General features: G+C 44.3%; 1 protein-coding gene across 1 annotated transcript; it reads left to right on the forward strand.

Moving 5' to 3' along the window:
• Positions 1–25,595, forward strand: ARHGAP30 (Rho GTPase activating protein 30). The gene is made up of 12 exons (XM_027854819.1): positions 1–365; positions 11,014–11,116; positions 11,644–11,788; positions 18,747–18,829; positions 19,002–19,109; positions 19,465–19,592; positions 20,033–20,204; positions 20,384–20,487; positions 20,567–20,644; positions 21,266–21,646; positions 22,614–22,888; positions 23,036–25,595. The coding sequence occupies exons 1-12, from the start codon at positions 269–271 to the stop codon at positions 24,776–24,778; spliced, it is 3,417 nt and encodes a 1,138-aa protein (XP_027710620.1). The 5' UTR covers positions 1–268; the 3' UTR covers positions 24,779–25,595.

Genomic DNA, 25,595 nt, shown 5'->3' on the forward strand with positions numbered 1-25,595 from the left:
AAGGGTGAGCACCAGGCCCAGCCACGAGACGACACTTCTCATTAGGGCTCCGTCAGCTTCCTCCTCCACAGCCACTTCCGTGAGGCCAGGGGCCTGAGAAGCAAGAGGAGCTCAGCCCAGGGCCCAGCCCCCCTGCCTGGGCCAATCCCTGGAACAGCTGGAGTGGGGCTTGTGGGACAGGGGTGGCTGGAACTTGGCTTGGGGTCCCATGGGGGAGGTGTAAGGTGAGCATCTTGGGAGGGGAGGCTGGGACCCCTCAGCTCCGGCCATGAAGTCTCGGCAGAGGGGGAAGAAGAAAGGCGGATCGAAGGAGCGGGTGTTTGGGTGTGACCTTCTGGAGCATCTACAGCACTCAGGCCAGGAGGGTAAGGGCTTTGGGCACGGTGGGCCTGGGGGGAGGGGAGCGACAGGTAGAAGTGGCCAGACAGGGATGCCCAGGGCTAATCAGGATTAAGGATCCTGGAGTAGGTTCTGGGTCCTCTTGAGAAAAAGAGCTGGTAGGCCAAGAGTCTTCACTGAGCAAGGCACACCTTGTATCACTCTCCAGTCTGGTATGTTAAGGGTACAAGAAGGCTGAGAGGACAAGGGAGGCTTTGAGGAGGAGAGGTTGAGGACACAAGTGGCTAAGGGAAAAGAAGACCTGGTTGACAGAAATGGGAGAAGCTGAGAGCGGCAAGTAGGTATATCAGCACAGGAGAGACTAAAGGATGGGCTTTAGGACTTAGGGGATGAACACCAAGGAAGGCTGAAAAGAGATAGGGTTATGGTGGCTTGGAAAAAGGTGATTCATAACAGAGCTGGACCAAGAAGCCATAGAGACAGTAGGGTTAGCCCCTTTGCAGCCTATGCTGGGCTTACCTGGAGGGGCCAGGGAGATAAGGTCCTCCTTTCTGGGCCCTTCTGTTCTAAACGTGTAAATGGGGCCCAAAGGGAAGATAAGAATAGGCCCATTATGGTGAGGTGGTACTGCAGAGAAGGATTGAGGATGGGCCTTGGAGGCCTGGATGGGTAGGACTAATATGAATTCCATATGCACTACCGCCCATCCACCTCCACTCCATTTCAGCATCTTGGCAGGATCAAAATCAGACTCAGCAGATAACTCATCATCTAGGACCAGACCCAGGGCATCCTGGCTGCCTAGCTGACTTCTCCCCTGCCCGAGAAACTTGGGGCTCCTCCCAGAAAGAGGCACAGTTGTATTCTTCCCTCCACCACCCCCCAATCTGTCATTTCCTCTTCTTCCCTTCGATCCCCTACACTGTCAGCAAAGGGGTGGTGGTTGTAGTGGGGTGGGGAGAGTTCCCAGCTCATTTCCGGTCCTCAGCCCTTCTACCTCGAGTTCCCAAACCACCTTGTTCCCCTTTTGTCCTCCCCTAGAGGGGAGCCCCTCATCCCAAGACTCAAATCATGAGGAGGCATACTCCAACCTTTGAATCTCTAGCTAGATCTCCCTCTCCTACTAGGTTTGAGATCACACCCCGACAACCTGATTCCAGATTTATCCCCGTAGAGAAGATTTAATTTGCATATTCATTATTTATGACCAAAAGGGGGAAAAGTCCTAGAATTGAGGCCTGCTTTCCAGTTTTTGCTGTTGCCCCTTTCCTCAGCTCTTCCAGCTTCTCTCTATGTTTTGATGCTAGTACTCACTTATTCTCTCACCAGGGTGAATGCTTGATTCATTGAGTCAGAATGTTTGGAGTTCCCTTTGAGGGGAGTGAGGAAGGGAAGCTGATACTGGGTAGGATCCAGGGCAGATTCTGAACTCTGGATCAGTTGGCAACAGTGAGACTGCGAACATTCATGTGAATGATCTGGGGTCTTAGTGGACGGCAAGCTCAATATTAGTAAGCATTATTAGATGTCAGCCAAAAGAGCAAATGCCATTGTTGGGTCTATTAGGAGAGGCTTCATGTCCAAGCTGAGGGTACCCTGTCCACCACCAAGGTCAGATCATATCCAGAGTACTGTGTTAAATACTGAGCACCACATTTTAGGAAGGACTCTGGCAAGCTGGAGTGCGTTCAGGGAAGGGTGACCAGAACAAAAATGGGCCTGGAGATCATGCTATTTGAATGGTATTATAGAAAGAGCGAAGGTGTTGGGGTCTAGAAAAACCAATATAAAATCCAGTTCCTAACAGCTCCTTATATTCACTAACTGTGTGACTATGGGCAAGTGACGTAAGCCTCAGTTTCCTCATCTGTAAAATGGGATATTAATACTTGTGGTATTTCTCTTTGTGAGGAGTGAGATACTATCTCTCAAGTTCTTTGCGAACTTTGAAGAGATATACAAATGTCAGCTGTTATCATTGTCAGTTGAAAAAAAACTGAAATTGTTTAGCCTGGAGAAGACTTAACAGAGTTATAGCTTCTGTTGATTTGTGTGTTTGAAGGCCTGTCACATACAAGAAGGATTAGACTTTCTGCTTGGGCCCAGAAGGCTAAACTATTAGCAAGAGCTAGATGTTGCAGAGAAGCCAATCAGGGAAAGCTTCCTCGAAGTCAGAGCCATCCAAGAGTAAAACAGGGCAGTCGTGAGTTGGGAGGTAGTGAGTTCTCCATCACTGGCAGCCTTCAAGTAGAGATTAGCTAGCCACTCGTAAGTTATGTTGCAGAGGATTTCCTGTTCTGGTGCATATGGGTTGGAGTAGATGCCTTCTGAAGTCTCTTTCAAAGCTGAGATTCTGGGATTCTAGTATTCTCTAACTAAGGGTAGGTTTGTACAGCCTTTTCTGACTTTTTTCTTTTCCTCTCCTGCCCCTCCCCCCCCCAAAAAAGAAAATTAGGCGAGAACTCACTGGCCCTGGGGAGAAAGGATGGTGGTATATAAAAAGGTCTGGACGTCAAGTACCTGAGTTGTGCCCCTGACCTTCCCCTCCCCACCTTAATTTACTGTTTTCTCTTCACTCCTTTATATGGGTGTCTTTGGTCACAACCTCTATTATCCTCTCTGCCTTTTCTTTCTAATTCACAAATCTTTTGCAATCTCAGGTTTGTGTCCCCCAACTCTGGGATCCCCAACCTTGCTCCCTATTTCTCTAATCCCTCATCACTGTATCTGAACCCCATCTTCTTGACTATATTTCACTGACCTAGGATCTTTTTGATCTCCTGTCTCCTTGTCCTATCTTTACAATACCTCTTGGCTAATTCTGTGTGGCCTTGGATAAGCTGCTTCAATTCTATCCAACAAACAATTATTAAGTATATATTATCTACAAGGGACTGTGCTAGATGATGGAAATACAAAGCGATGAAACACTTCTTGCTTGAAAGAAGTTTCAATTCTACTGGGTTTGGAGGGGGTAGGGGGCAGGAAGGGCAGGAATCCAACATGTACTCAGAGAAGTAGAGCAAAAGGCAGGGAGTAATAGGGGCAAAGGAGAGTTCTAGAAAAAATTCTGTGGGAATATTTGAGAAGGGAGACATTTCAACTGGGGGAGGGGAGGGGAATCAGCAAAAAACAACAAAATCGATAGGATCATGGGGAAAGTGGCACCCAAATAGATCGTTGAAGAAAGAGAAGGCTTCCGAGAGGTGGGGAACGAGGCGGTACATTCTAGGCATGAGAGGCATGGACTGTGTGAAGGCACAGAGGTGACTGATAGAATGTCAAGTTTGGGGAGCAGCTAATGGAGCATTTTATCTGGAATGTATAATCCATGAAGGGAAGTAACATGAAATAAAGCTAGGAGGAAGGCCTGGGGCTAACCTTAAATGCCAGGCTGAAGAGTTCAAACTTTATCCTGAAGGTTTTTGAAGGGAGAGACGTGAAAGCGGAGGAATTAATTAGGATGTTATTAGAAGAGAATAATGAGGAGGAGGAACTAGAGGGGTGGTTGTCTGAATAGAGAACAGGGGACAGACATGAATCGGTAGTTGAATCAACACGACTTGTCAGCCGACACACGGGGGGTGGAATTGAGTGAGAAGGAAGAGTCCAGGATGACCCTGAGATTCAAACCTACATGCCCAGGAGGAAGGTGGTCTAGAAGTAGGGAAAGGGACAGAAGAAAATAGGCTTAAGGACAGAGATGATGAGTTCTATCTTGAATGTGTCGAATTTGAGATGCCTTTTGGACATCCACTTGGAGACGTACATTAGGCATAAACGTGAAGACTTGGAGAAGATGAGAGATACACAATTAAGTCTTTATAAAGACTTTCGTGTCCTTTGTATGGAGGCAGTAACTGAACCTATTGGAGTTGATGAGATCACCAATTGAGAGAGTGTAGAGAATGGTTATTGGAGATCTCACAATTCAGAGTTGGAAGGGACTTTAGAGATCCCCTAATCCAAAATGCTTCATTTTTAAAAAGAGGAACTAAGACTTGGAGACGTGAAGGAAATTTCCAAAGGTCACACAATAATAAACAACAGAACCATGATTTGAACCTAAACGCGTTTAAAGTGATAGCTGAAGCTGAGGAGGCAATATGTGTAGAGAAAATAAAAGGGTGAAGGGCTGACATTGGGGAGAAACTTAGGGGGTGTGAAATAGAAGAAGGAGGCGGGAGGACGGTGATGAATCAGCAAAGGAAACTAAAAAGAAGCAATCAGGAAGAAAGGAAGGAAACGAGCACGTATGAAAGGCCTACTGTGTGCTAGACACTGCATTGAGAGAGCAGTGGCACAGACACTTAGGGAGGAGGGAGTTTCTGAGGAAGTGGGTCGTTAATAAGCCAAAAGCTACACGAAAGTCAAGGAGAATGAGCACTGAAAAGTCTATTGGACTTAGCAATGAATAAATCATCGGTAACCTTTAAGAGCAGTGGAACTGTGATGTCAGAAGCTAGATTTTAAGGGGTTGAATTTGCATAATACTCTCCTTATTGGTGGAAAGAATGATTTGTGGAAAGACTGTTACCTTGCCTGGGTGAGTGAAGATTGGATTTGGTAAGAGCTTGAGAGAGGAGAGCCCCTGACTCTTCTGGTTTCCAGCTTTGAAAGAGAACACACCAGCTTTCAGACTTCTCTTCAAGGAGAGGGCCCCTGGTGGGACAGAAAGATTCCAGGAAGAAACCAACATGCAGAGGAACCAGCACTTTGATCATGCCTCCATCCTCAGCTTACCTCACTAGAGACTTCAGGGAATTTCCCAAGGAGTGAGTTCAGGAACTCTTACTGTAAACTGCAAACCAGAAGAAGCAGGAGCTCTGTTCTCCTAAACTCTTGCCAAATCTGCCCCTAAACAGCAGAGCACTGAATAATCATTTTCCACCAATAAAGATAGTCTTATGTAAATAGACTTGAGCCCCAGGTTATAGGACTAATTAGGTGTGTGAGGGAAAGAGCAGAATGCTATTGATTGACGTATTAATCAAATTTTTAAAAGTATAATTGGGTGGTGGGAAAGCAAACTTATCAAATGCTTACAACTCTTCCTAGGACTTTATCAGTAAACTGGGGGAGATATAGCATGTTAGTCTGAGGGGATCAAATAATCAACTAACAAATTTATTAATCATCTACTATGTGCTAAGCACTGGGGATACATAGACCAAAAAAAAAAAACCAAACCCAAACAACCAAACGAAAAACAGTCTTTGCCTTTAAGGAACTTTCATTCTATAAGGAGAAACAATAGTACACATATAAGTAATTATGAAGTATATGCAAAGGAAACACAAAGTAAATTAGGGGATGGCACTAACAGCTGGGTGGATCAGGAAAGGCCTTATGTTGGAGGTGACATTTAACTAGGCTTTGAAGGGAGTTAGGGACACTAAGAGGTTATTAAGGAAGGAGTGTATCCTGAGCATGAATTTCATTCTATATGAAGGCACAGAGATAGGAAATGGAGTATTTTACACATGGAACAGCAAGTGGGCCAGTTTGGCTGAAACGTGGAGTGTCTAAGGGTAGGCAGTTAGTCTGGGGAGGCATCTTAGGAACATAAGATCGTAGATCCAGAGCTGGAAGTTACCTCAGAAATCATTTAGTCCAACCCCATCTTTTTACAAATGAGGAAACTGAGAACCAGGGAGGTTAACTGACTTTCCGAAGGTCACAGAGAGCACATCGGAGAAAGGACAGAGCCCGATTGTGAAAGGCTTTAAATGCCGGGCAGAAGAGCTTGTACTTTGTTCTAAGGCAGGAATCAATAAACTATGACCTACCACCTGTGTTTGTATGGCCTGAAAGCTAAAAATGGTTCTCACCTTTGTAATATTGCATTTTAAAATGTAAGAACCATTCATAAGGTTGCAGGCTGTTCAAAAATCGGCAGGGGTCTGGATATGGCCCTTAGGCCATATCTGTTTTCAGATCCCTGTCCTAGAGGCATGAGGAAGTCACTAGAGTGTGGAGAGGGGAAGAGGTCTTGACATGGCCCTTTGGTAGCTACGTAGAAGAAAAATTTGGAAAGGGGAGACACTTGAAAGAACCTAATTAGGAGCTATTGCAATGGTCTAGGTGAGAGGTGATGACACTCTGAACTAGGGTAGTAGCCATGTTAGTGAAGAGGAGATGGATATGAGACATTACGTATAGAGTAGAATGGTCCAGAATTGGCAGTTAGTTAATTGGATTAGTGGGATGATAGAGAGAGAAGAGGAAAAAATGGCCCTTATGTGGAGTGAATGAAAAGATGATGGTGCTCTTAATAGAAATGGAGAGATTAGAAAAAGGGGTGGGATTTGTAGGAAAGTTAATGAGTTCTATTTTGGACTTATTAAATTTGGGATGTCTATAGGACACCCAGTAGGAAATATCCCATAGAATGTTAATGATTCAGGATGAGGGCTCAAGAGCAAGGTTGAGGCAGGATATATAGATCTGAGAGTCATCAGTGTAGAGATATTAATTGAATCCCTGGGAGCTTATGAGATCAACACAGAGAGAATATAAGGAGATAAAAGAAGAGGACCACCAGCAGAGCCTAGGGACATGCCCAAGGCTAGGGGACGTGACCTGGATTAGATATAGCAAAGGAGACTGAGAAGGAGAAGCTAGATAGAAAGAAAGAGAATAGTCAGGGACATGTTACAAAAATCCAGATAGGAAGAAGGGCTTTTCTTTTTGTTTGTTTTGTTTTGTTCGTTTGTTTGTTTTAGATTAGGGGAGAACTAAACCTGTTTATAAGCAATAATAAAAGAAGCAGTAGATAGGGAGAGACTGAAATGAGAAGGTGAGAGGGAATAATAGATGGTGCAGGCTACCTAGGAGAATAGGAAGGGAGTAGATAGAATCAAGGCTAGAAATAGAGGAGTTAGTATTGGAAGATAAAAGGAACCCCTATGCTCTGAGGCTGGAATAAAGGAGAAGAATGAATAAAGCTGAAACAGATTGCGAGGTATGGTATAGGGCAGATGAGGGCAGATGAATGGCCTTGATTTTCATAGTAAAGTAGTAGTACTATTTTCATAGTAAAGTAGAAGACATCATCTGCTTGGGTTGATGTTGAGGGCTGAAGGGGAAAGGAAAAATTGTGAGATGATTTTTGTTGGGAACATGATAGTCGAATGAAAATGAACAGGATTGCCACTTATCTGTGAAGACCCAGTTGAGGTTAAACAGCATGAAATTTGTAATGGATTCCAGTAGTATAGTTTCATGACTTGCTCCACCACCATTCAGCAACTAGGAGGGGTCATTCAGTCTGCAAGCATTTATTAAACACCTCCTTCATATCAGGTTGAATGTCACAGGGCCTGAAGTCAGGAAGACCTGAGTTCAAATCCGGCCTCAGACACTTACTAGTTGTGAGAACTTGGGTAAGTCACTTAACCCTGTTTGCCTCAGTTTCCTCATCTGTAAAATGAGCTGGAGAAAGAAATGGCAAAGTGCTCCAGTATCTTTGCCAAAAAAACCCTAAATGGATTTGTGACAAACAGGGCATGGCTGAAAACGACTGAATAAAAACATGCCAAACACTGTGTTAAGTGCTGGGGATACAAAGAAAGTCAATAAAATGTCTTTGCGCTCATGGGCTCACGGTCTAATGGAGAAGACAACATGTGGAAGAAGAGAACAGGAAGGAGGGGAGGAAAGGACAGGGGCTGAGGGGTAAGGGGGGGGGCAGGACATTGCTTTGTTGAATTGACTAAGCACAGACTACAAAGTGGAGAAAGTGATGGCCTGAGAGAACAGGCAGAAATATGGAATAACTGGAGATCAGAGCCGAAGAGGTTTCAGAGGAGTGAGGTATAGGAGGAGATGTAGAAGGGTAAGAGATTGTGACCAGAGAAGAGAATTGCACAGTTCAAAACCATGGAAGTGGAGCTGTCTGGGATGATGGTGAGTTATAAGGGGTAGCCATCCCTGTAGGTGACTGAAGCACAGTGAAGATGGAGGTCATGGGACTCACCTAACCATTCTGTACCCTAGATAGCTCATCTGTGCAATGAGGACAGCTCTGAATCCTGTGATCTTAGGAATCCTTAATGCCATGTCTCCAACTCCACTGCCCTGATGAACCTCCCCGACTCTCACCCTTCACTTGCTTGATTAGCTGTTTCCCTGATCTTTCCTTTCTCTGAGCCCCCAGATTGATGATCTCTCTGTTCTCTTGCCCTGACCCTTCTATTGAGATGTTTTAATTTTCTGTTTATTTCTGTGTACATGTTTCCCTCTAGTAGAATGTAAACTTCTTTAGGGCAGGCCCTGTTTCACTTTTATTTCTGTTTCTCTAGCACCCAGCAAAATGTCTGGCACGTAGTAGGTGTTTAATAAATGCCTGTTGAACCAGGCCTGGATTCAGGAGTACCTGAGTTCAAATCCAGCCTCAGACATATAACACTATCTGTGTGACCCTGGGCAAGTCACTTAACCTCATTGCCTAGCCCCCCCCCCCAAAAAAAATGTCTGTTGAATTGAATTGATTTTTAAAATTTATTTTTTTGTTTACTTTTTTATTAATTTATTTTGAATTATCAAAAATCACTTCCATAAGCTTTTGAGTTTTACATTTTTCTCCCCATCCCTCCCCACTTCCTTTCCCAAGACAGCACACAATCTGATATAGGCTATACATATACATTCCTATTAAACATATTTTCACGTTAGCGATGTTGTAAGTAAGAATTAGAACCAATAGGAGGAACCACCAGAAAGAGGAAACAAAACATAACAGAAGAAAAAACACAGCAAATAGTGTGCTTCGATCTGCATTCAAACTCCATAGTTCTTTCTTTGGATGTGGATAGCATTTTCCATCATGAGGCCTTTGGAGATGTCTTAGATACCTGTATTGCTGAGAAGGGTTAAATTTATCAATATTAGTCATCGCACAAAGTGGCTGTTACTGTGTACAACATTCTCTTGGTTCTGCTCACTTCACTCAGCATCAGACCTTACAAGTAAAATTTATTTTTAAGAGGCAGCTAGGTGGTGTCAAAGATAGAATACCAGTCCTGGAGTCAGGAGGACCTTAGTTCAAATCCAGCCTCAGACACATAACACTCACTAGCTGTGTGACTCTGGCCAAGTCACTTAACCCCAATTGCCTCAAACACACACACACACACACACACACACACACACACACACACACACACTATGTGTATATATATATATATATGTATGTATATTTATTCTGAACTTAATAAACATCAAATAAAATGGGTGTTTTCATATACACGATAGACCAGAAAAAGAGAATCATAACTCAAACTGCAGATGTTACGTAGTTTGCTTTCCTTTTTAAATATACAATAAATTCAACTCATAGCTTTCAAAGTTGTCCTGCTTGTCCATGCTTCTCTCTGACATTCCTTCTGTTCTCTTCTATGCATAAAAAAAAGATGCCTCAATGATCCTCTTTTCTTTTGTTGAATTGAAAGGAACTGATTCTCTATATCTGATCCTCTGTCTTCTTGATCCTTCATCTCTCTCCTGTAGGGATAGGAAAGCAGCATAATCCAGTAGAGAGAAGAATTTACAGTCAGAAAACCTGGTGTCCCTGTTGTTTACTACCTGTGTGACTTTGGACAAAGATAGAAACCTCTGTAAGCCTTGTTTTCCTGGTGTGTAAAATAAAGAGGGTAGACCAGGTGATCCTGAAGGCACTTCCTAGCCCAAATCCCAGTGGACTTGGAGAGCTGTGAGGAAAACAAGGCACATGATTGGCTGATTTCAAGTATTTAAAGGGCCACCCTAGAAAAGAAGTATCACAGATCATACAATTAAGTTTCCTCTGTGTGGGTCTTGAGGGTAAAGCCAGGTAAAAAGTACAGGAGACAGATTTAAGACTTTCCAGTCATTAGAGCTCTTCAAAAAAGAATGGAATGACTGTATCTGAAACAGTGAGCTCCTCCTCTCTGGAAAGGGTCAGACAGCAGCTTTATGACAATTTATTGGCTATCTAGTAAAAGAATATGTCACACTGGGTAGAATGTTGGAGCTGATGACCTTTAAGGTCTCTTTCAACACTATGGAATTTACAATTTCTTTTTTTTTTTTTGTTTCTAACCTTCAGCATCCCTCATCTATCATCTCTCTGATAGGGATTCTCCAGTCTTCCTGGCCCCTCATCTCTCTTGACAACCCATCTCCCTGACCCCTCTCTATCATGTCTCTTCTTGCTGACTCTCCTCAAACTTTCTGAGCCCCACATTGTCTCATCTCTCTTAATCCTTGTTTTTCTGGCCCCTTTTCCCTCTGAACCCCATCTCTCCAACCCTGTTTTCTCTGATTCATCTCCCAGTTCAAGATCTGTGCTGTCTCTTTGATGTTCCAACTTTCTTATCCTTTGTTCCTTAAACCTCTGATCTGTGTACAGTTCGTACCTGATTTTCTATCACTCTGATACCATAATCACTTTGACTTCTATACCTCCAATTTCTCCCTAACCCCTCATATATCTGAAACTCTGAGTCCCAATCTCCATCCTCTGAACCTCCCAGTCTCTCTGACATCCTGTTTTTCTGGCCATCTTCCTGACCCCTACCTCTGTTATTCCATCTATATCCTCTATTCGTCTGCCTGACTCCTGTTTCTCTGACTCACTTTTCCCTCCTGCACTTCCACTTACCTCAATTGCTCTGACCCTCTTTGTGTTGCCAGTGCCCCAGGTCCTACGGAGCTGTTCAGAATTTGTGGAGGAGCACGGAGTGGTGGATGGGATTTATCGCCTCTCGGGGGTCTCTTCCAACATTCAGAAGCTTCGGTGAGTCAAGCAGAGAGGGGTCAAGACTATAGGTAAGAGAAGAAAGGGAGGCTGGGGAGAGGAGTAACATAATAAGGTATTGGGCACATAAAGGTATTATTAGCTCAAAGAAAACGGTCTGAGATTTCCTCGAAAATGTTAAGGCCAAGTATACAGAATCACAAAAAATACCACTTACTACTACTACTAATTCCTTACATCTGCTAATAAAGCAGTTTTACATGTACAGTTTCATTGGATCCTCAAAATAATCCAAAAAAATCCAGTAGGGCTCATCCTCACGATTTAACAGATAAGGAAACTGAGGCTCAGAGAATTTAAGTAATTTGGTCAAGGTTACACAGTTACGTGTCAAGAGTTAGAATTACAATTCAGGACTCCGGACAGCTTGTCCATGACACACAGCTACACTGTCTTCCCTGCATCCTTTCTCATCATCTGTCACCTCCTAGATCATTCCCATCGACATTCCCTGATCTCCCTGGATCTCTGTTCACTCTGCTTGACTACCATCCCCATGTCTCCAGGCAGGAGTTTGAAGCAGAGCGTCGGCCGGATCTGCGGAAGGACATCTACCTGCAGGACATTCACTGCGTCTCCTCCCTCTGCAAAGCGTATTTTCGAGAACTGCCAGACCCCCTGCTCACATATCGGCTCTACGACAAGTTTGCTGTGAGTAGCAGCTGGGAGGGGCCGGGGTGTAGGAGGGGGAGGAGCTTTGGGGGCTTAGGGTCAGCCTCTCTGCTTTCTAAAGCCGCTAGACTTCGAAGAGTCTCCCTCCAAAATCCAACATCAGGGATATGGGGTCCTCCCTCAGCCCGAGCCCTGGAGACTCTGGAGAAGGGATTTTTAATGAGGAGTACGAAGAGTCTATGGATAAATTTCCAGAGTTAACCCTAGAGAAACACCTTCCCATAGCATTATCGTAAGCGAAATAAACACCAAACATCCAGCCAGTTTGCTCCGCCTCTCCCTGGTTGCCTCCAACACACTTCCCTTCATTCTCTCTCTGTCATTTTCCTTTTCCAGATGTGCTATCTTCCCTTACTTCTTTTCATGAGACTAGGAAGGTGGGTTTTGGGGAGTGTGTATGTAAGAGTGATCACGGCAACAGATTATAAATATTTGTGGAATCCAGGGCACCTCCCCCACCACACACTTTATACGCCTGTCCTAGAACATTACTCCAGGTATGAAGCACACAGTGGGTATGCACGAGTCAGCATCCACTAAAAACCATAATTCATGAGAGCTCCCTCCTATTTATTTACTTCATAAAGTTAACCAGAAAAGACACATTAGGTACAAGCAAAGACATTTAATCAAATGGCATAGCAAATGAAGTGACAAGAAAAGATACCCTCGTTCCCACAGAGGTACCCACTCCCACCTGTTTGGGGGTGTGCGCGTACATATATGATACATATGACCAGGAGATACGTATGAAGGGCGGACACTTGCATGGTGACACATATGGACAGCATACGTGCTTAGCTGAGCAAACTGCAGAGCCTCCATAGTTTTCTGGTGATGTCATGTTGATTTCAGCCAAATTCTTCCGGCATTGCATTTCTGCTCTCTACTGTTTGCACTAGTCTTTAGCTAGAACGTTTGCTTAGTTTCAGGCTGCTATCATCTGCTGGGGTGCTGCAGCTAACAGGGGCTAAAGCTCTGATGTTCTCTATAGCCTAAGGCCATGATAGCAGCACTCAGTCAGGCAGCCAGCAAAAACCTGAGGAAGTTTTCAAGTTACAACAAAGTCTATGCTGGCTGCCTCTCTGCTTTTCTTACCATAGATCTCTGGTCCCACTCAACTATCTAATTTGGGGTTAGAAAAAGGTTTTTCGGGGTTTTTTTCCCTCCCAATGAATCCTTAATTGTCAGTCTGAGTCTCCTCAACTCATTTCAACTTAACAAAGCTACCAGAGTTTTGAGAGGCTTCCAACTTTATCTTTCAACTGAAATTACTCTCTCCAAAGTTGCTAATGATCTCTTAATTGTCAAATGCAATGGCCTTTTCGCAATCCTTATCTTTCTTGACCTCTCTGCAGCCTTTAACACTGTTAATCACTCTATTCTCTTTAATACACTTTTCTCTCTAAGTTTTCATGACACTTGTCTCTCCAGGTTCTCCTCTTACCTGTCAGACCACTTCTTTTCTCTCTCCTTTGCTGGATCTTTATCCATAATTCACCTGCTAACCATAGGGGTCCCCCTAAGGCTCTATTTTTGGCCCTCTTCTCCTTATAAACTATTTCACTTGGTGATCTCATCAGCTCCCATGGATTTACTTATCATCTCTATGCTGACAATTCTCAAATCTACTTATCCAGCCGTAATCTCCCTGCTGACCTCCCATCTCAAATCTCCAACTGCCTTTCAGACATCTGGAACTAGATTTTCATAAACATATTAATTTTAACATAACCAGGACAGAACTCATTATCTTTCTTCCCAAACCCTCCCACTTTAACTTCCTGATTACTATTGAAGGTACCATCCTCCTCTAAGTCACTCAGGCTCACAACCTAGGTGTCAGTCAGTCAATAAGCTAAGTGCCAGGCACTATGTAAAGCCCTAGGGTTGCAAAGAAAGGCAAAAGACAGCCCCTGCCCTCAGAGAGCTCACAATCAACTTTTGATCAACAATCATAGTTGCAAACAACTATGTACAAACTAAATACAGGATAAGTAGGAAATAATCAATAAAGGAAACGCACTAGAATTAAGATGGATTGGAGAAAGGTGGTATCCTCCTCGCCTCACTCTCACCTGCCCCACATCCAATCAGTTCCTAACATCTCTTCTGACACTATAATCATATTAGTGCAAGCCCTCATCACCTTACCCCTGGACTATTGCAATAGCCCGTTCATTGGTCTCCCTGCCTCAACTCTCTCCCCACACCACTCCATCCTCTACTCCACTGTCAAAGTGATCTTCCTAAAATCCAGGTCTGACTACATCACCTTTCTGTTCAATAAACTCCAGTGGTTCCCTATCACACCTCCAAGATCCAATCTGTTTGACTTTTAAAGTCTTTCATAGCTGGGCCCCTTCCTACATTCCCGGTCTTCTTTCATCTCCATGTACTCTGTGATTCAGTGATACTGGCCTCCTTGCTGTTCCTCAAATGGGACACAGTCTCCTGAATGCTGGCATTTTCACTGACTGTCCCTCATGCCTGGAAAGCTCTCCTTCCTCATCTCCACCTGCCAGCATCCTTGGCTTCCTTCAAGTCTCAACTTAAGTCCTGCCTCCTGCAAGATGCCTTTCCATACCAGTAATCCTTAATGTTAATGCCTTCCCTCTGGGACTAACCTCAATATATCCTATATGTATCTTGTTTGTACATAATTGTTTGCATATTGTCTTCCCCATTACAGAATAATGACTGTGAGCTCTTTGAGAGCAGAGGCTGGGGTTTTTTCCTCCATTTTAAAATATTCCTAGTGCCTACTCCAAATGTCATTGCATTTGACATTAAATATTTTAAATATTTTTAAATATTCGTAGTGCTTATTACAGTGCCTGGTACCTAGTAGGTGCTTATTAAATGCTAGTTGACTGACTGACTGGGACTTAGGGATGAGGTTCCTCCTTAATGTTCCTGGTTGGCACTTGAATGAATCCTGGGCTAGAATCCAAAAAGCTAGATGAAGCCTAAGGAAGAATGTTTTGAAGCCCATTCTTTTGTATGCTTATCTGCCAGCAAGAAAATCATTGATCTTTAACATTATTGCCAGGTTAAAAACTTCACAGTTCTCCTTATAAATATTTGCAGAGGACCAGCCAAACCAAATATGGAGAGGCTGACTACTGGTGACAAACTGTTTGGCTATGGGAACCCATGAAACAGAGAAAAAAAACAAATGATGCTAGCCTTGTATAGCTTCCTTCTACTTCTCTAGTGGCAAAGTAGCTGGTAGAAAAGGGGGTAGAGCCAAGATTCAACAAGCAAGTCAACATATTAGGTTTTCAGAATATGATTAAAAAGATATGAATTTTGCTTTACCTTGAGGACTTATAAATTCATTGAATACTTTTACCATTCTTAAGAAATCCATTTCTTTCTGTTTTCTTTTCATCATGGTACTACAGAATATTGTTATAAAAGCCTACTTTTATTTGAATTAAATTTAATTACTTTGAGTCTGTAAAAAAAAAGAAAAGAAAAGAAAAGGGGGGTAGAGGGTACAAAGACTCACACAATTTTTAGACTGTCTACAAATGTTTACTTAGTTGCTTGTATTATAAGTATGTGATCATTTCCCATTGATCAATGAATGGACATGTAGTAAGAATGGATCAGAAGTATATCAGTGATTGAGGGGCAGCTGAATCATACATGGTAGCCTAGTATAACGGAAAGAATGCTGACTATGGAATCAGGGAAGCTGAGCTCAATTCTTGACTCCCGCCCCTTACTAGCTGCATGGTTTTGGCCAAATTATTTCATCTCTCTGGGTTCTCAGTTCCTTAGTTGTTAAAGGACTAGATGACCTTCAGGGGCTCTAAGCTCTAAATCTGTGATCACAACTTAATGTTTTTAATTACACAGAAATATGGCTTTCAGGTTCCCCCTGAAGAGAAAAATTGAAGGAGTTGGTAGAGTTGGGTTTAGCAAGTGCTCTGATTCACTCTTGCTACACATCCAAGGTCAATAAGAAACATTATTTTATGGAATATTAGTTTATCTCTCATTATAGTGTGCATTATTAGCATTTTAAAAAGATCACAAAACATTGCAGCTTAATAGCCAGCATCTGTTGGAAAGAGTGAGGAAGTAGAGAAATTCTACAAAAACTGTCTAAAACTCTTCAAATTAAATCAGCATGTACTTTAATATTTGGCGACCAGTGCAAAAGTGGGCATGGAGGATGACAGCAAAAGATACGTTGTAAAACATGGTTCAGGAGTAAAAAACAAGAGAGGTCAAAGGTTACAGGCTATACAAAAGCATCACATCTTTATGACATTAATACTTATCTGGAGAAGAGAATCTGAAGGCACTAGACATGGAGAACCTCAAACAACATCACAAAAAAATGAAACTGATTATATTCTAAGAAAAATTGGTTACTGATGTGGCATGTAGTCAGATCACCAACTTGTTACAGCAAAGATTGAAACAATATCAGAAGGAAAGAAGAAAAATGAACTGAAGATATGACAAACAGTTGCAGCAGCTCCAACCCAATTTGTTTAAATTAAACAAGCTGGGAAATTAATAAAAGAATAGACTAACATAGTCTGTCATCATTTCCTAAGGAAGTTTAACTGATGTAAATCAGTCACCACTAGAAAGGGACCAAAAGAATATAGAAATTGCCAGAGTCAGCAAATGCTCCATCTCTTTTTCAAATGGAGATGTAGCCACCAAGAGCAACACTGTCTGAGAGGATAAACTCATTTGTAAGATCTTACGGAGAATAGTGGGACATTATGAGTAGTATTGAGTCATAAAATATTGAGGAGAAGTGGAGGTAAAAACTAGTTTAAAAAAAGTTTGGTGAGAAACTAAACAAAGTCATTCTGAGGGCATTCAAGGATGAAACTGGCAGGAAGACCACAAATAGATAAATGGAAAAGCTCTGTGAATGTTTTTGTAACAAACTCTTTTCACCATTAATTACAATGGAGCCATAACATTTGGAATCAAACATCACAGCCCAGAATATGCTTTATGAGGAAGTAGAAATGGCACCAAAGAAAACAGAAAGAGGAGGTTTGTGCTGCAGGGGATGCAATTTTATGGGGCTGGGAATTTAATTCTCAAGGTATGTAGAGAAGGAGATGATTCTAAATGGGAGGAAAAAACTCTGACAATAACTTATTGTTTTCAAGATAAGGTGGCCAGGAAAATATGAACAATTACTGACCTGTATGGCTACTTTTCCCTCTCTATAAAATTTTTGTGAGAACAATAGCTAGTATTTATATAGTGCTTTAAGATTTGCAAAGCACTTTTCATCTGTTATTTCATTTGGTTCCTCGTAACAACCTTGGGAGGTAGGTATTGTTATCATCCCATTTTACAGATGAGGAAACTGAGGCTGAGAGAGGTTAAGTGATTTGGCCAGGGTTGCACAGCTTTTAAGTGTCTGAGGCAGGATTTGAACTCAGGCCTTCTAGACTCTAAGTCCAACATTCTATGGAATAGAATTCTATTATTCTATGGAATAATCCATACCTACATTGAGTGCAGGCTTTTTCAAATGATAATCCACAGCAGACTATATTTTTAAAGTTACACAGATGACTAAAAGATATACAGAATACAAGGTCCCATTGTAATCATTTGTTGACTATAAAATTTGCAGATGCCATTTTGTCGATCAAACAAAGCCCTGGAATGTTGCAGAGCTTCCCAAATAAGACTCATAATCCCTCAAAAGAGGTTAGCCTAACTATACACACTAGAAAAATCAAGTGAAAAGAGAATGTCTATTGTCCAGACTATGATATACAGTTGGACAGACAACTCAAAAGAGTGGGTCCATCAGTACCCATATTTTAGACAGATACTACATATGGACAACGAGTTGGGACCAGATTCGGAAATGGCTAAATTGACTGGAAAATTGTAGAGTTCTTTAAATGACTCCAAGCTTCTCTCTGAAATAAAAGTGCATCTTTTAAAAAAACAATATCTTTTCCAATGATACCATATAATTGTGAGTTAAACAATGCTGCATCTACAAAGAAATTAAAGTCATCGAAATGGCAACAGAGAAGCACATAGTGGGCATGAATAGAATGCAACCCATCACCAAAAGGTGTGCAATCGATGCTGCATAAAGGATGTCATTTTTATTGTTGTTTAGTCGTTATTCAGTTGTTTCCAATTCTTCATGAATCCTTTTGGGGTTTTCTTGGCAAAGATACTGGAGAGGTTTGCCATTTCCTTCTCCAGTTCATTTTACAGATGAGGAAACTGAAGCAAACAGGATGAAGTGACTTGCCCAGGGTCACACAGCTAATAAGTGTCCGAGGCTGGATTTGAACTCATAAAGAGGAGTTTTCCTGTCTCTGGGCCTGGCACTGTATACCCCAAAGGACGTCATTAGAGAGATGGAAAAGAGAATGGGCTGGTCTTCTGGTGAGAGTGAAGGGATAAATAATACACAGCCCACATCTTCCATTGGTATCCATACAATGTGAAGAGGATTAGAAGAAGGCCTTCACCACATTAGAGGGACTTCTTATGGAAGATTCACAGGATGTGGACTAAATGGGTTGCCATCTCTATTACTCAAAGAAGTACCCACGTTCGTGAGATCTCAGAACTGGTCTACGAAGTCATCAAGTTCAAGCCCTTCACTGTACAGATGTTGAAACTGTCACCCAGAGAGGTTACTCAAGATTACCCAGCCAGTAATAATAACTGGGCCTAGAAGCTGTGTTTTAGGATTTCATAATAGCCACATGATAAATGTCTGTTGAATTGTTTTGTTAAATTTCAGTATAGAGCTACTTACCGCTGTATACAGAGTACTGTTGCTGTTGGTCAGGGGTCAAGGGTGGCAGTTCCTGAAAAACTCAGTCATAAGTTGGGGGAGCAGAGGAGGCAAAACGGTACAAGTTTCCTTGCAGGCTTCGATGCCACCCTCCCCTCTTAATCTTTCCAGGAGGCGGTAGCTGTGCAGTTAGAGCCTCAGCGCTTGATCAAGATCCGAGACGTCCTGGGGGAGCTGCCTGGCCCACACTACAGGTATATGTTCTCTCACCTCCTACAACCTAGAGGGGGACCTCAAGTCTGAACCTCTCTCCCAATCCTGCATGCCATACAAAAGACAGTGCTCATAAATCTAGGGCCTACCTGGATTTCTATGATGCATTCCTTATTCCCTTCCTGCTCCTTTGTTTCATCCTTTGGTTTCCAGGACCTTGGAATACCTCATGCGTCACCTGGTGCATATGGCCTCATTCAGCACTCAGACCAATATGCATGCCAGAAACCTGGCCATTGTGTGGGCCCCCAATCTGCTGAGGTAAATTGAAGTGGGGAATGCTTGGGAGCTGTAGATGCTAAATTATACACCAGTGTAGTGTTTTTAGGAAATAGGATGTAAGGGTGTGTGTGTGTGTGTGTGTGTGTGTGTGTCGGAGGGGTTGAATGGAAAGCAGACTTGTACAGTCAGGTAACAGAGAGAGGAGGGAAGGTTTTGGAGGTACAGGCTTACATATGGGTGACAGGACTCAGTCAGCCAAAGAGTTGTAGCCATCCTCTCTTGGGGTGGGGCCAGCTCCTACAGGAGAGAAGGTGAGGAAAGGAAAGAAGCATTTATTAAGTGAAAGAGGGAAGAGGAATGGGTACAGATTCTCTCCTGTCTTTCTTCCCTTCAGGTCCAAGGACATAGAAGCCTCTGGATTCAATGGGACAGCAGCCTTCATGGAGGTGAGAGTACAATCCATTGTAGTCGAGTTCATCCTCACACACGTTGACCAGCTCTTTGGGGGTGCCACTCTTACAGGTAAGTTCCTCCCATATAGAATTAGAATGAGTCTTAGAGATGACAGTACACCCCTCTCAATAAATGGGAAAACTGAGGCCCAAATAAGGGAAATATCATTTCTAATGTCATACCCCTAGTTGGTATCAGAGTCAGAATTAAAACCAAGATCTCCTGACCTCCAATTCATTGCTCCTTACCTCCCACTAATATCTCTCTCTCTCCTTCTCTCTCCCACTCCCTCCCCTCTCTCTGTTAATAATCATACAACTTCTAATTTGAATCAGGTTCTCTTCGACCCACTATCTTCTCATTCTCATTGCCCCTGGCTCATACCCTGGGATCTTGAACCCAATGGTCCCTGGGTATGTGCCCCACCCCAGCAGACTGAGAGATGCAGTTGTGCACCTCTCAAGAACAGATCCCTCTTATTGTTCAAGCTGATCTCTGTTCTTCCTTAGGTGGCGAGGCAGAGACTAGCTGGCATATGCCACCAGCATCACGGGGAATGGTCAGCCCTGAGGAGCCCTTGTCCAGACACTTGTCCTACCACCTTCCTAGTGTTCTGCAAGCTGGGGATGGCCCCCCACAGATCCGGCCCTATCATACCATCATTGAGATTGGGGATCACAAGTAATTTCTTCTGCATCTATCTCTGCTACCCCTTCTATTTTCCTTTTTTCAATTAGTTTTGACTTCACTTCCTAAGATTTCATGCCTTTAACTCTTTATCCCAGATCCCTTCTCTTTTTTTCCAGTTCTGGCTTTTGACTTTTGTCTTTTTTCCGTTTTCCTCTATTCTCCTCACAAAGGAGGAAGGGGTCTCTAAAGGTCAGGAAGTGGAAATCCATCTTCAATTTGGGTCGTTCTGGCCATGACACCAAGCGCAAGCCACCCAGGGTGGGTGAGGACAGAGGTAAGTATGTGTTTGATGGGAGAGGCACTCTCTAGGTACCTCCTGAGTGCTTCCCTCTTCTCACAGCCCTGTTTTACAGAGGAAAAATCTGACAAAGTGTCACTGCGGCCAGCCAAGAGCATGGATTCACTGAGTGCTGCAGCAGGAGCTAACGATGGTGGGTATGGGTGACGGTGAGAGTATCAGTGACTGTGTCTACATATATGTGCTTTGAGTTCAGTGGAAGAATGCTTTCAGTGGGACAACATCTGCATGGCATATGTCTATAGGAATGATGTGTGTGTGTGTGTGTGTGTGTGTGTGTGTGTGTGTGTGTGTGTAGCCATAATATATGAAGAGGCCAGTGAGTATATACATATATGTGAATTGACCTGGGGGCAAGGTCTGGAGAATGTGTGTTGTTGAGCTAAAGGTAAGAAGAGGTCAGAGACAGTAAGCATGGGCATTGGTGATTGGGTACCAGTGTGGTGGGTGACCAGTGACTCCTGTGTGTGTGAGTATGTGTGTGTGTGTCTGTGCGCACATGCATATGCCTTCTCATGGTAATGGGAGAAGAATCATGACGCTGCTACTTTGGCAGCTTTAGTTGCCTCTTGAACCCAAATCTCCCAGGAGGTGGGAAGCACCCTTTAGTGACGGGTGTGCCACATCTTCATGGCATTAATTCTCTTGTGTGGTTGGGGGAGGGAGGGAGGAGAGTACCCCTGGATAGGGCAGTGTCGGGGGGGGGGGAACCCATGGACATGTCTATCCACACCATTGTTTTCTCTTTCCACAGAGCCAGAGGGACTAGGGAAGTCCAATAGTTCTCGACCAAGCCCCCTTCAGTTGGAGAGTCTTGAAGATGTCTCTATGGCGGCAGATGGAGAAAAGGAGGCAGAGGTGGAACCACAGAGTGGGACAAGCTCTGAGCCAGGCACCCCTAGAACAGGTCGAGCAGGAGCTCGGGCAGCAGGCTGTAATAGGGCAGAGCGTTGTGCTGGAGTCCATATCTCTGACCCCTACAATGTCAATTTGCCCCTGCACATCACATCCATCCTCAGCGTACCCCCCAACATCATCTCTAATACAGCGGTAGCACGACTCACTCGAGGACTTGAGTGTCCTGCCTTGCAAGCCCGGTCTATCTCTAGCCCTGGCCTTGGCTCTGGACCCCGAGGTGAGCAACCCCAGGATTGAGGGAAGAAAAGGTCAAGGGACTAGAGTTGGAGGGGCTAAGAGATTAGACACTAGGTTCAAACTGAGAAAGTTTAGAGGCCATTTATCCAAGTTTAGGGATGGGAAAGAAGTGGGAATAGGGCAAGCCAAAGATCTCAGTGATTCACCTTTGACATCTATGGAGGAAAAAACTCTTGGTATTCTCTTGTACAAACTTCTGTCTCATCATTTTCTCTGTTAACTATTTCCCCTCTTTCCCTTCTTCCCCTTCTTCCCTCCCTTCCATCTTTCCTCCTGTCCCCTTTGCCACAATCCTGGAACTGTGAATAAAAGGAGAGAATGGGCAGAGAATGCTGGGGAATTCCAAAGGAGTTAAAAAGAGAGTTTGTGACTGGCAGATACAGGAAGTGTTGTTGATGGAAGTATCAGTGTTGCAATGGTAGAATTATTGATGATGGATATATCAGTGACATGAGGGTTGATGAGCAGAGTATCAGGTGTATCTGTGATGGGGCATATTGGGGTCAGAAGTATTTGTGATGGAGTATCAGTGATAGGGATTATCACTGGTGGGGACTATCTCAGATGAAGAGTATCAGTGACAGGAGTAAGGGAGCTAGTTAGGTGGTACAGTAGATAGAGAGCTGGATTTGTAGTTAGGAAGACCTGAGTTCAAATACTGCCTCAAATATTTACTAGCCATGTGATCCTGGGCAAATCACTTTGTCGGTCTCAAGTTTCCTCACCCATAAAAATGGGAATAATAACAGCACCTACCTCCAAAGGTTGTTGTGAGGATAAAATCAGATATTTGCAAAATGCTTTGCAAATCATAAACCATTATATAAATGTAAGCTATTATTATTGATGCTAATAACTGGCATTGGGAAGACTGGCACAGAGAGTACAAATAAGGATCAAGGAGGATTAGTACCTCTGGTGACAAGTGAATACTTCTTACCCTACAGATGAGAAGATGGAGACAAACCCAGTCCCGGCTCCTCTGGTCCCCAACTCGGAATCCCCTAAGCTAGGCCCCTCTTTGCTCCCAGCCCAGGAGGACTCTCTGTCCCAAGAGGTGCAGGACTCCTTCTCCTTTCTGGAAGATTCTGGAAGTAGCTCAGAACCAGAGTGGGCTGGTGGGGAAACCAGGGAGGCCGTCCTGGCAGAAGGAACCTGCTCTCCTGGGGAAGACGACCCTAATATTGGTTACCTGGAGGAGCTCCTGGGTGCTGGACCTCAGGTAAGGAAGAGACAATGGAAGAAGAGGGACAACTGGGAGGTGGTAAAGGATAAAGATCAGGCCATTCTTTGGAGGAGGGGAGTCGGAGCTTCACCGAGGAAGCCGATTGCAGAGACTTTCCTGAGCAGCGGCTACTCTTGCTTACAGGTGGAAGAATTCTCTGTGGAACCACCCCTGGATGACTTGTCCTTGGATGAGGCACTATTTGTCCTGGCTCCTAGTTGCTGTTCCCCAGACACTGGGACCCCTGAGCAGGAAGAAGACTTTGGAGAGGATGTTTTCCTCAGTGCCTATGATGACCTGAGCCCCTTGTTGGTTCCTGGACCCCAAGGAGGGGAGGATCTAGGGAGAAAGGGAGATGAAGTGGATGGAGGTCAAACCTTTTCAGAACATGGAGGGGAAAGGGCTTACAAGGAAGTTGGAGAAAGTAAGGTGAAGGAATCTGAAAGAGTCTTTGAGACTAATAAAGAGGCTGAGGACAGTCAGAAACCTGTGGCTGGAGTAGATAGAGGAAAAGGAATGGACGCTAAGGGAAATGAAAAAGAGGAGGTTGAAGAAGTAAGGACCAAAGGGCAAAAGGAAGCTGAGGGTGGGGAGGAAGTAGATGGTGAGGATGAGTTTAGGGGAGAGAAGGCTGAAGGAGAGAAGACTGAGGGTGAAGAGAAACCCGGGGAAGGGGTAGAAGTTGAGCATGAGGAAAATATAGGGAAAGAAGAGAAAAGAAAAGACCAAGACCAGACTGGAGTAGAAGCACAAGTTGAGAATGAGAAAATGGGGGAAGAGCAGAAGGCTGATGGAGAGAATACTGAGGGACAAGAGCAAGCTAGCAGGAAAGAGGAGGCTGGGGAAGAAAAAGACCAGAAAGAGGTTGAAAACAATACCTTGAGTGGGAAAGCCAAGAGCCAGAGCCACCAGAACACCGAGGGGAACTGGAAAACCCTAGACAACCACAAAGTTGATGAAAGCACAGAGACTAAGGCTGGAGAGGAAAGTGGGTGCCGGAACAAAGAATCTGGAGAAAGACAGGAAGATAGGGAAGATGGAGGAAGCATTGAGTGGGATGCTGAGGGTATCAGTGGCAACAGGGAATGTGGGGATGGGGAGGCAGAAGATCAGGAGATTGGAGTAGACAGTCTGTCAGGGGATCAGGACCCAGAAGTAGTGTCTTGGAGATCTAGTAATGTCAAAGGCCATGATGCCAACCCTCCTGGGGAAGGAGTAGTCCTACAATCCCCTAGGCCAGAAGACAGGGAACCTGAAGGGCAGACTACTCCTGAGAACTGTATCCTGTACCCTTCTGTCCCATCTTCCTCTGTGCTGCTCCCTGAACCAGCAGGCAGTGTGAGTATGCGCCTGGCCTCCACCTTGGTCCAAATTCAGCAGGTCAAATCTGTACCTGTAGTACCCCCCAAACCACAGTTTGCCAAGATGCCTAGCACACTGGGCAGCAAGATCCACGTAGCCCCAGCAAACCCGTGCCCACGGCCTGGCAGGCTTGATGGAACACCTGGAGAGGGAGTCCAAGGGACCCGAGCCTCCCGTTCCTCCTGGAGGAATGGAGGGAGCCTTTCCTTTGATGCTGCTGTTGCATTAGCACGAGAGAGGCAGAGGACAGAGGCTCAAGTCATCAGGAGGACCCAGACCTGTATTGGGGGTGGGGATGGAAGCCTCCTTCTCAGTACCCCTCCTTCCATCCTACCCCCAGCCTCTTCTTCCCGGCCTCTCAGTTGCTTGGAGCCCCCACTTCCAGGTCAGGAAGGGGCTGGACCCCGGAGCCGACACAGTCTGCCACCTGGAGAATCCCAGGCTCTTAACACTGTCATTTCCCCACAACGAAGAACCTATGCATTTGAGGCACATGCTGACCTTGGGGAGGGGGAAAGGCTCTGAGTAGGACTGGAGCATTTGGGGTCAGCAGGCTCCATCTTCTGTCCACCTGTCTCCCCAGTAGTTCTCTAATCAGAGGAGAGATTCCCACTTCATGGGCTCTGACCCCTAGCTTCTGTTTTCAGACTGTAGAAAGCCACCACCTTGGATCATCTGAAGCTTAGTTCAGACACAACTAGCCCTTGGGACACTCCTAGCATCAGGGTCCTGCCCCAGGATCCAGGTCTATTAGCAGAGGGAAGCAAAGCAAGGAGACAGTAAGTAAGGTGGGCAGACAGAACACTGAGATGGTTTTCATTGAAAAAATGCATGGGAACTCAGTCTAAACTCCTCTGTTCCCTTGAAGCTGGAGATGCCTCTTCCTGGAGCCCACCATATCCCATTAGGGATATCCCCCATATACACTAGGATGTCTTTAAGAGATGCCCTTCTTCATCCTTTTCTTGGTCTCTTGGGTATTGCTTGAAATTTGAGACTTAGTTGGGGAGGTAAATGTTCAAGAAACCCATTGAAGAATCAGTATCAGGCTGTTCTGTGCCCCTTCCATGAAGAACTTAGGCATAGCTCCTTAACCCATCCCCACCCTCAACCTCCAGGGAGTTGGGGGAGTGGTGGTATCCTCTGCTAACCTCTCAGGTCTTCTGTCTTTGGAAAGACTCCCCTCCTTATGGCCCCATTATGGGGGGAAAAGAATGCAAGTAGCCAGACCACAGGGCTATTGTTTCCTACCATGGAGAAAAAACATATGACCCAGTATGGACAGACTAGGTCTGTGGTTGTAGGCGGGTGATTTGAAATAAAATATGTATTTTTTCATGAA

The sequence above is a fragment of the Vombatus ursinus genome, unplaced genomic scaffold (assembly GCF_900497805.2).
Source record: "Vombatus ursinus unplaced genomic scaffold, bare-nosed wombat genome assembly UNPS02010639.1, whole genome shotgun sequence".
In the NCBI taxonomy this organism is placed as follows: domain Eukaryota; kingdom Metazoa; phylum Chordata; class Mammalia; order Diprotodontia; family Vombatidae; genus Vombatus; species Vombatus ursinus.